Source organism: Phoenix dactylifera, chromosome 1 (genome assembly GCF_009389715.1).
Source record: "Phoenix dactylifera cultivar Barhee BC4 chromosome 1, palm_55x_up_171113_PBpolish2nd_filt_p, whole genome shotgun sequence".
Classification (NCBI taxonomy): domain Eukaryota; kingdom Viridiplantae; phylum Streptophyta; class Magnoliopsida; order Arecales; family Arecaceae; genus Phoenix; species Phoenix dactylifera.
The window spans coordinates 36,225,035-36,236,494 of NC_052392.1; the positions used below are offsets into that span (position 1 = coordinate 36,225,035).

Sequence of the window (11,460 nt, forward strand, 5' to 3'; positions counted from 1 at the left end):
TCGTGGCAGGTCAAGGCGCCACTCGTCGATGGCGGCGGAGGAGAAGGGGGGGCTGCGGCGAATGAGGGAGAGGAAGAGGGAGCGAAGAAGACGGGTTGGGGAGGGGCTAAGGGAGGAGACATGTTGCTTGAGACTGTTGATATCGAGGGGGGACGTCGGAGATCTTCTCCCAGGTGGAGGGCCAACAGTTGGTGTAGGACACCGAGAGGTCGTCTCCGACGACCTCGATACCGTTGGATCTGGAATAAGGCTTTTTCGGAGGCATCGATTTGGAGGAGGAAGAAGGGTGGTGGTGGAGGAGGAGGAGGAGGAGGAGAAGGGCGAGAACCGTCAATTTTGAGGAGGAGGCGGAGGAAGGGTGGAGGAGGAGAAGGGCGAGAACCGGCAATTTGGAGGAGGAGGAGGAAGGGTGGAGGAGGAGGAGGAGAAGGGCGAGTACCGTCAATTTGGAGGAGGAGGAAGGGTGGAGGAGAAGGAAGAGGAGAAGGGTGAGAAGAGGAGGAGAGAATAGCTATGGGGAGGTGGACTTGAGGTTCGGAGGAGAGGAGACTCGGGGAGGGGCTGAGGGAATAGAGCTCGGCGGCGCCATTTCAATGTTTCACAAACCTTAAATCCTAATTCTAAAATCGGGTTGAATCGGGCTGAGTGAATCGGGCCTAGACAGTGAAACTGGGCTATGGAGTGAAATCGGGCCTAGACGGAGAGTTGGGCCGGCTCTGGACTTTATCTTGTGGGTTATGACCCTCATCTATCAGCCCAATAGTTAAACGGGTTAAACGGGTCAGACATCTAAAATCTGTATCCGACCCAATTAATAAACAGGTTAAACGGGTCAACCTGTTTACGACCCGAACCTGTTTAGGCCAAACCCAAACCTATTTATGGCGGGTCGAACATGGATCGGGTTAGCGGGTCGGGTCATATTTTGCCACCCCTAGGTATATCTATAGTAGGCTTGTTCTATTGTTCCAAACCAAGAGAGAAAAAGCCAATCCGTAAACTCTGGTCTGGCCAACTAACTATTATAAAGAACAATAGCTTATGTTTAGTCAATTGTATGCCGAGGTTTCTTAACTGATCGAAATTTGCAATAGTTCGTTAATTGAATGAGCAAGCTGATTATGAGCGGTTTGCTAATAGTTCAATGTCTTTTCTCGTACAGAAAACAAAAAATCAAAAGTCAACCATCAAATCCAATTCATCGCCTTCATAGGTGAAAAATTAAATTTCCTTTGGCGATGAAAAAGACCTCAACCCAAAACTTGTCAATGGTAGTTCCGTAATTCCCCATTTTGCGGAAAATTTTTAAGTTCAGGTTTATTTTCAATTCCTTCTCAATTTGTAGTTGTGTAAGCGCAAGATCTGTAAGTAGTCTCATGGTCTGTCTCATGGTCGACGGTCAATTTCAATTGCTCCCACCATGGTGATGACATCGGCATTTCAGGTGATAATTAAGTTTGTCACAGGATCCCAAGGATCACAATCATTGATCACAAGAGTCTGGAGGAAAGTTTTTGAAAGCTGTACGGCCATATAGCGTCGTAGGTCGTGAATGATCAGAGACAACGGAATGGAATTGGATATAAGAATCATCTTCACAACCTACAATTGATTGTCAAAAAGCATATGAGAGATAATCATTCAAAAAAATTAGGGAAGAAGCCATGAAAAACTATAACAAAGTTGATTGAGATTTCAAATTACAACATTGAACAGAAGCTTGCTTTGCTTTATTACAAAGTACCAAAAAAAAAAAAAGACTTCTATGAAATGCCCAAGGTACTGTTTATCTCACTTGCGATTCTACTGCATGCGAGTCCGCTTATGTGCTGCTATTAAGATCCTTTCAATTAAGGAGTCCATATAACCATCCAACATACTGCGAATGTGCTGCCCAGTGTGATGAGATAGCAAAAAAGCAATACAGCCCCAGAAGCTAACCACAAATGAAACTGCAAGTATTGCAAAGAAGATGGCATCATCCTCCACACTGCAATCTTGGTTTTCTTCTACTTCAGGTGGCACAGTTGGACTTGAGTCAGATGTACAAGTCTTCTCCATTGGCGGCCCATGTAATCCAATATTACCTTCATAGCAACTCACATTGAATGTGGCAAATTGGTCTTTGAAATCTGGTGTACATCCAGATAGGTTATTGTAAGCAACTGAGAAGACCTCCAAGAAGTTTAGTTGAGTCAATTGCGAAGGTATAACACCACTCAACTGATTGTGTGATATATCCAAGCACTCAATCTGACTAAGTTTCGAGAAAGTTTTGGGGATTGGACCTGTTAGCTGATTCTGCGATAGATTCAATTGTACAAGCCCATTTAGATTTCCAATTTCTGGCGGTATGTTTTCTGTCAACTTGTTTGCTGACAAATCAATTGCAGACATCAGAAGCAAATGATCTGTTGGGTAAGCATATGAGTTGCCTTTGGTGATGAGGTCTACCATCAATATCACAGATACGTAAAACCCCAATACACCATCGAAACCCATTTCTATTGACAAATCTGTATTTGCTGAATTAGGTTTTGTGAAGTGCATTTTGCCAAAGCAAGAGGGTATTGATCCTGAAAGATTGTTCTTCGAAAGATCCAAAATGTGTAAAGACCGTAGATTGCATAACTCAATTGGTATACGGCCTTCAAGTGAATTTCCACTAAGAACAAGAATCTGCAAAGACATTTTTTCTCCGATCTTTGTTGGCAGTTTACCTGAAAGCTGGTTATTGCTGATATCCAAAGCTTTAAGTGATGGAATATTGAAATAACTACTTGGAATTGTGCCTGTTAGAGCATTCCCGGCAAACTTGAGATGCAGTAGTTCAGATGATTGGAAGCAATGAGGTAATAACCCAGAGAGGTTATTATGGGATAAGTCTAAGCTTTGAAGCCATGTAAGATTACACAAGTGATTTGGTATTTCGCCATGAAAATCATTTCCTCCTAGGTTGAGGTAAGCCAGATCGGAAACAAGTCCTATACTCTCTGGAATTATACCTGATAATTGGTTATTGTGGACATCCAATGTTCCTAACTTCTGGTAGAATGACAGATTGCTCGGCAATGGTCCAGTAAACTTGTTTCCATCTAGATAAACAATTATAAGTGAAGGATGACCATAATTTGTACCAAACATCTTTCCATGCAAGCTGTTGTTGCCAAGCTTCAAGAGAATCAATTGAGGGCAACCAATGATCAGGCCAGTTGGTAGTTCACCGGATAAATTATTATGGGACAAATCCAAAAGCTCGAGATAACTCATGTTACCCAATGATGAAGGGATATTTCCAGTTAGATCATTGGAGGACAAATTCAGGGTCACCATCTGTGGAAATATTGTGCCGATGTCTGTAGGAATCGATCCACTGAGGAGATTCATAGAGAGATCAAGTACATACATGCTCGTATTTAGATGCTTTGGCAATTGAAATGCCCCCCTGATTGAGTTATTTCTTAACTTGAGACCTATTAGTCCGGTCAGATTTTCGAACAACCAATAGGGAAAATTTCCTGTCAAGTTACTGTGGGAAAGGTCAAGAAATGCTAACTGGTGTTGAGAAGAAAGAAAAGCCGGTGTTGCGAGGGTGCTCGCATCAAGGTTACAATGTGACAACTTGAGGTACCACAGTTGGAAAGACGGAACAAACTTTCCATGGTCTAGATGTATAAATAATTCCTCATTGTTTGACAAGTCAATAATGTTTAGCTTTGAAAGATTACCAAAGGAGGAAAATGAGAAATGGCCGTCAAATAGGTTATAAGAAAGATCTAGATACTGAAGTGAAACAAGACCTGCGAAGATGTGTGGGGGAACATTACCCTTCAGTATGTTATGTGAAAGATCTAAACGCTGAAGAGAAACTAGTTTCTCTAGAGATAAAGGATGAATTCCATTGAGTTGGTTGTAAGAGAGATCCAACACACATAGGTTCTGCAGTCTACTGAGCCCTGCAAAAGAAACAAAAAATAGAAGAAAATTAAAAAAGCCTTTTTGCCCCATAATATAAACAAGGTTATAAAACTTGTGACTCAATACTTGTCTGCTCTTAATTTTTTGTCTTCGATGAGTCATCTTGGTGACACAAGTTAGTCATGCGTGTTAAATAAATATATAAATAAAATAAAATAAGAGAATAAATAAAAAGAGGTTAAACCTACCTCATGATCAAGGGAAGTAACATTTGAAAATTACTATAAAAAAATATACAATTAAAATTTATGTTCTTCGCTCATTAATTCTAGACAACTGATTAAGTATGGCTATGTGTCATGCGAACTTAGTGGAAATGCTTGATATGATGAATCAAAAGTCATTTTAACTTGCTGAAGCCAATTTACAACGATCATTGAATTTAAATTGTGGAATATAAGTTTGATGAGTTTTCTAATTTGGCCAAGTTAACTTAATCAAGATTGAATTTGGCCGCAATTTTGGCTTAGACTAAAAAAATGATTCAACTTGGCCAAACCATCAGCCAACATGTACAGGTGTTTTAGCTTTGAATATGGGAAAATTTGTGACCTTAAAATAAGGAATATATTAAATTCTTAATCAAAGAAATAAACATTGTACCTTATGAAAGCACTGAGCCTATTAGATTATTTCGATCCAAATATAAGAAATTAAGGGAAGATAAATTTCTTAAAGCTATGGGTATCCCTCCTATGAACTGATTAGCTCCAAGATCAAGCACTCTAAGCTTTTGCATTCCTAGCAAGCCTGAAATATAAAGCCATAAATATAAACAAAGAAGATAATATAAGCCATTATACTCAACATGTTGATAGTCTCCTGTCGGAGAATTATTGCGGATGAGTCTATAAATTATTATATTTCACATCAAGTGTACGATTCAGCATGTTGCCTTTTAGATTCAGAACACTAAGCAAAGATAGATTTTTAAGACATAATGGAAAAGTTCCAGTGTGGTTGTTATAGATGAGATCAAGGATTTATAACTTTCTCAATCCTAACATGTCACTATCAGGTACAGAGTTTCCAAAATAAGTGAATCTAAATCAAAAATATTTATGACAACATGATAGAAAATGTGAATAGACTGAAATTGCGGAAACAAACTGGACAAGGGAGAAACCGACATAAACTAAGAAGACAATATATAAACCATTATACTCGATGTGTTAATGGTCTCGTGACAGAGAAATAAATGTTGATGATTTTGTAAGTTATTACCTTCCATTTGAACTATGCCATTTAGCATGTTGCCTTGCAGATATAGGACACGAAGTGAAAATAGATTTTGAAAAGATAATGGAATAGTTCCAGTGAGCTCGTTATCGCTGAGATCAAGGATCTCTAACTTTCTTAATCCTGTGATGCCTGTCAAGTATGATGTTCCCAAAAAAAAATTCTACATCAAAAATAGTTACAACAAGAGGATAGAAAATATGAATAGATTGGAGAAACAAGTTGGATGAGGGAGAGGCTGACATAAACCAAGAAGACAATATATAAATCATTATACTCGATGTGTTATTTGTCTTGTGATAGAGAAATAAATATAGATGATTCTAAAAGTTATTACCTTCCACATCAAGTGTGCCATTTAGCATGTTGCTGTCCAGATATAGGATACTGAGTGAACTTAGATTTTTAAAAGATAATGGAATAGTTCTAGTGAGCCCGTTATCGCTGAGATCAAGAATCTCCAACTTTCTCAATCTTGAGATGCCTGTCAATAAAGTTCCCAAATAAAGAAAATATAAATAAAAAAATTACTTACAACAAGAGGATAGAAAATATGAATAGACTAAAAAAATTGGAGAAACAAGTTGGATGAGGGAGAGGCTGACATAAACCAAGAAGTCAATATATAAAACATTATACTAGTTGTTTTAATAGTCTCGTGATTGAGAAATAAATGCAGATGATTCTGTAACTTATTACCTTCCACATCAAGTGGGTCATTTAGCATGTTGCCTCCCAAATATAGGGCACTGAGTGAAGATAGATTTTTAAAAGATAATGGAGTAGTTCTAATGAGGCCGCTGTTACTGAGATCAAGAATCTCCAACTTTCTCAATCCTGAGATGCCTGTCAAATATGAAGTTCCCAAATTAAAAAATTTTAAATAAAAAAATGCTTACAACAAGAGGATAGAAAATATGAATAGATTAAAAAAAATGAAGAAACAAGTTGGATGAGGAGAGGCTGACATAAACCAAGAAGACATTATATAAACAATTATACTCAATGTGTTAATGATCTTGTGTTAGAGGAATAATTGCAGTGGACACTATAAATTACTATAAATTATTATCTACGGCATCAAGTGTGTCGTTTAGCATGTTGTCTCTCAGCTTTAGGACTTTAAGTGATGATAGATTTTTGAAAGATAATAGAATGATTCTTGTGTGCCTGTTATCAATGAGATCAAGGATTTCCAATTTTTCCAATCTTGATATGTCTTTCATATGCAAAGTTTCCAAAGAAAAAAAAATCTAAATCAAAAATATTTACAACAAGAGGATTGAAAATATTAATTCACTGAAATAATTAGAGAAACTAGTTGGATGAGGGAGAAGCTGACATAAACCAAGAAGACAATATAATTCATTATACTCAATGTGTTAATGGTCTCGTGACAAAGAAATAATTGCAGATGGTTCTGCAAGTTATTATCTTCCACATCAAGTGTGCCATTTAGCATGTTCTCTCTTAGCGTTAGGACATTGAGTGATAGATTTTTGAAAAATAATAAAATGCTTCCAGTACTGAGCCAGTGATCGCTGATATCAAGAATTTTCAACTTTCTCAATCCTGATATGTCTTTCAAATACAAAGTCCCCAAAAGAAGAGAATCTAAGTCAAAAATATTTACAACAACAGGATAGAAAATATGAATAGATTGAAAAAATTAGAAAAACAAGTTGGATGAGGGAGAGGCTGATATAAATCAAGAAGACAATATATAAAGCATTATACTTGATGTGTTAATGGTCTCGTGATAGAGAAATAGATGCAAATGATTCAATAACTTATTACCTTCCACATCAAGTGTGTCATTTAGCATGTTGCCTCCCAAATATAAGGCATTGAGTGAAGATAGATTTTTAAAAGATAATGAAATAGTTCCAGTGAGCCCGTTACTGCTGAGATCAAGGATCTCCAACTTTTTCAATTCTGTGATGCCTGTCAAATATAATATTCCCAAGAAAAAATCTAAATCAAAATTATTTACAACAAGTGGATAGAAAATATGAATAGACTGAAAAAATTGGAGAAACAAGTTGGATGACGGAGAGGCTAACATAAACCAAGAAGATAATATATAAACTATTATATTCAATGAGTTAATGATCTTATGACAGAAAAATAATTGCAGAAGACTTCATAAATTATTACCTTCAACATCAAGTGTGCCGTTTAGCATGTTACTTCCCAGCTTCAGGACTCTAAGTGACGTTAGATTTTTGAAAGATAATGGAATGCTTTCGGTGAGCAAGTTATTGGTGAGATCAAGGATTTCCAACTTTCTCAATCCCGATATGTCTTTCAAATACAAAGTTCCCAAAGGAAGAGAGTCTAAGTCAAAAATATTTACAACAAGAGGATAGAAAATATGAATTTACTAAAAGAATTGGAGAAACAAGTTGGATGAGGGAGGGGCTGACCCATGTGTGATAACGATCCTATAATTTGATTGTTAGCCAAGTTAAGCTGTCGGAGCTCGTGAAAGTTGGAAAAAATGCTGAAATTCAATCGCCAATTCTGAAGTTGGTCAGATTCTACGAGGCTTGAAAGTCTGAGCTTTGACACTTGTCGTGTGTTGTTGTTGCAGGTCACTCTTTCCCAGAGGCAGCAGTCTCGCCCTCTTCCCCATGTAGCTGGTGAAGTGCTATATTGATTTAGAGAAGATCTAAGCTTTAACAGAGCTTCATACTCCTCCAAAGGACACCCGATGCTGGGGCTGCTGCTGCATAGGACTACAATCAGTGATGTCCATAACAAAATTGCCAGCCTCAAGCAGGTGACAAAGTAGTGGCAATTCTCCATAGCGAAGTGAATGATGTAATGTGATTGTCTGATGCACATTTGCTTCTCATCTCATCCTTGCACAATTCATATAAAGGCATAGAGGTATGGAAATCTGTCTACGACCAAGTCAATATACTAGTAGGTAGACTGCATGGCTTGCAGTAACGTCATGTTCAATTCTTCAATGCCAAGACTTTTATTTTCGGAAAAACAGATGGGCGTGGACCCCAGCCTGAGAATAATTATTGAGTAACATAGAGAATGGGAAAACAAGTGAAAAAATAAAAAATATCAGGGACAAGGAGGCAACTCACGGAAGGTAAAAGAGAGAAGCCGAAGTAGGAAAATGTGGGGAACAATTTCTTATGAGATCTAGGATCCACTCATTGAGGATAAGAAGGTTTGGTGGTAAATTTTGTTATGTACTTCTTAAATAGTTCGATAATTAATTTTAATTATCATAACTTTTTGGTTATTGATTCAATTTGATCATAGGCGTACGATCAATTGGACAAGAAGACGTTGAGCAAGAAGATTTACATTCTAATCCCTTAAGCAAGTTAAAAAAGCTCTAATATATTTATTTAATTTGTTATGTATTAGGTACGATCGAGAAATTAGGAATAAGAGTAACTTGTGAATCAAAAAAAATAAACTAAGGAACTTAAGATTAGTTAATTATTATTTCTAAGTATTGATCAAGGACAAGTTATTTTATATAGATTTTTAATTGGATATATTGAGTGTGGATTAGTAGCATGGTAGCTAAGTTGGATTATCACTAGAGATAAGAATCTCTGAACTTGATCACCAACATATATACATGTTTATTGATTTGTACCGCTGGATTTGTATCATGAGATTTGTGTTGATAGATTTGGTTTTGATGAGATGATATATTTCTATATGATTTTAGGTATGAACATATTTGTGTTTATTATTTGTTGATATCAACTATTGAAGATATGATTATGTAAACTTTAATTTTAATTATCTTGAAATTATGAGGAATACACTGTTAAATTAGAATTAATGTGACAAAAATAACATATAATGATCAGATGGATAAGAAGTAGTTTAGACAAACCTTGTCATTGAATAGTCTCCATGAGCTTATACGTGAGATAACCTCCATGGGCTTATGCTTGGAAACTTTGTTTATTAGTTATGGATTAGGATATCATCTTGGTTAATCCAAAATCAAAAAATAAATTAATAAGGAACCTAGAATTGAGATAATAAGAAACGGATGACACGACATGTAAAACCGTTGCTGAATAAATGGTTAATTTTGTTGGTATTTGAGACATATTTTTTTTGATAAGATGGATATTGATGACATATGTGGATTTTGTTGGTTAATTTCCATAGCATCCAGAAAAGTAGCATCAAAAAGCCTGCATAAATGAATCACCACTTATGCTATCAAAACTTACAGAATGCTCTAGTATTATCAAATTAATAACTGCCAACCATTTCTAAAGCAGTTCAAGTATCACAATCTGGAAATTAAGAAACAGTTCATGGAACTTGCAAATGTTTCTGTACGGCTTCTTGTTATTGGCAAAAATAGACAGGATTATTCATGAGGGCCAGGACCGCAATTGAATATTTTAGGTCGCAGAGTCGGTCATCATACGTCTTTCTCTTTCACTTTATTTAATAGAAGTGGAAGAAGGGGAAGAAATATAAGAACTAGACCCGGTTAGCAAATGGGCTGGGTCAGAGTCGACCAGGAAATAAATATGATCCAGACATTTATTTAAAATAGTTGACCTTTTTTTTTTTTTTTTGCTAAACAAAAGGGGAAGGGGGGGAGGAAGGGACAAGCCCACCCCCGTGTAGCAGCCCCGACCACTGGGCCCCCACCCCGCCAGGAGAATGTTCGATGCGGGTAAACCGAGTCGTGTGTTGGGCACCCCGACCTATTTTACTCATACCCTCCCCACCCGTGGGCCGGCTCGGATATCCGACCCAACCCTCTGTGTGAGTACGTCACACCTGGCACCATCCAGGCTACCAGCCGACCAGTAGCGCTTCCAGACCCCGTGTCCAGGCGTGGGGCATCCGGTCCCCGAATTTAATCGACGCCCGCACGTTTCGAACCTGTAACCACTTAGTTGGAAACAAACGCCCCGTTCCAACTGGGCTACCACCTTGGTGGTAATAGTTGATCTTTAAGACCCAGACCTTTGTACCAAGAAAAAAAAAAGACTCCCATGGATTAAGGAAACTGACCAAGCTGGACTAACTCACTTGGGATTGGTTTAGGCTAATTATGGGGTGCTCAGATTATTCTCAAACCTTAACTATAAATTAATACATACCACAAAAGTTAAATCTTGAACAACAAGCACTTGATGGTTAACTATATAGAAATAAATGACCGAATTTAATTTTTTTAAAAAAGTACTTAACTTATAATCAAGTATAAATATCCAAGTATGTTCTAACATATGGTTAACTTTTTTTATTTTTTCTGCTCCTTGAAGTTATAAAACAAAGATGGGTTTCTACCCTCCCCTTCTATCGAAAAACAAAAAAAAAAAACAAAGTGTTATAGAACAATGTTTCATATGATAAGAATTTAAAAATTAAAGCACATATAAATAAAATTAATATCATGTATATATGTATTTAATTAATTAGGCAATACATGTAGCTAGGTTTTTGAGAACAAAAAAACTCAATACCAAACCCAACCCAAAAGTTAATTGGGCCGAGCTTAAGTAGGCTTGAGTTGGGTACGAGGTTTTCGGGCAAGAGTGACAGCCCTACCATTGAAGGGACAAGAGCACATTAGAAATTTAAAAATATTTTACGATTCATGTGATTGTCGCATGAGCCTTCTAGTGAGGTCCATTTTGCTTAGTTGGATTGAAAGATTAGACAGTAATGGAAAGATAATTTGGATTTAAAGATGGGTATTGCAGTGCTTAATGAGTAAACTTGAGAGAACTTTGCTATATTTTCTTTTCTTTTTTTTTTTTTTTGGTTTGACTAGAACTAGTTTTTTCGGTGTCCATTTGTAAGAGTGATGTGGCAAAGTCCGGAATGACAAATTGGGTTGGCGGAAATGGAAGGGTGTTTGTCCCGGTTGAAGATTAAATACTACCTATGTAGATCACCTAACCTTGCTACCTCTTAGCAAGAAAACTGTGCTTGTTTGCCGTGGAAAAAATGTCTAGGTAAAATGTTTTATCTCTGACAATGCTGTTCGGGGGTGGTAGTTGGTGGGAAAAAAAAATCGGGTAATTAATTCCCCACCCTCCGAAAGATCCGGGTATAACAAAAAGTCTTCGTTGATCGACCGTAAAATCTTCAGTCCAATAACTCTACCAACTTTAATTTCCGATCCTCGAGGGCCTTTTATTTTTAAAAAATATACCGAAAATGCCCCTGCCCCTCCTAATCTCCCATTCCCACCAAAGAGGAAGAAGAAAAAAAGGGGTC

General features: G+C 37.2%; 1 protein-coding gene across 1 annotated transcript; it reads right to left on the bottom strand.

Annotated features, from left to right (window-relative positions):
- Nucleotides 1–1,665: 1,665 nt before the first annotated feature.
- On the bottom strand, nt 1,666–8,075 carry LOC103698575 (receptor-like protein 9b). Its single transcript, XM_026801642.2, has 7 exons — nt 7,644–8,075; nt 7,375–7,521; nt 7,015–7,161; nt 5,917–6,063; nt 5,555–5,701; nt 5,203–5,349; nt 1,666–3,956 (listed from the first exon to the last, which is right to left on the bottom strand). The coding sequence occupies exons 1-7, from the start codon at nt 8,062–8,064 to the stop codon at nt 1,804–1,806; spliced, it is 3,309 nt and encodes a 1,102-aa protein (XP_026657443.2). The 5' UTR covers nt 8,065–8,075; the 3' UTR covers nt 1,666–1,803.
- Between the last annotated feature and the right edge of the window lie 3,385 nt (nt 8,076–11,460).

Bases quoted from the DNA above. Each gene is read 5' to 3' on its own strand.
- LOC103698575 (XM_026801642.2), bottom strand. From the start codon at position 8,064: ATGTGCATCAGACAATCACATTACATCATTCACTTCGCTATGGAGAAT. The intron at 7,162-7,374 runs GTAATAATTTAT...TATATTTGACAG, and splicing joins CGGCACACTTGATGTTGAAG to GCATCACAGAATTGAAAAAG. The intron at 6,064-7,014 runs GTAATAAGTTAT...CATATTTGACAG, and splicing joins TGACACACTTGATGTGGAAG to GCATCTCAGGATTGAGAAAG.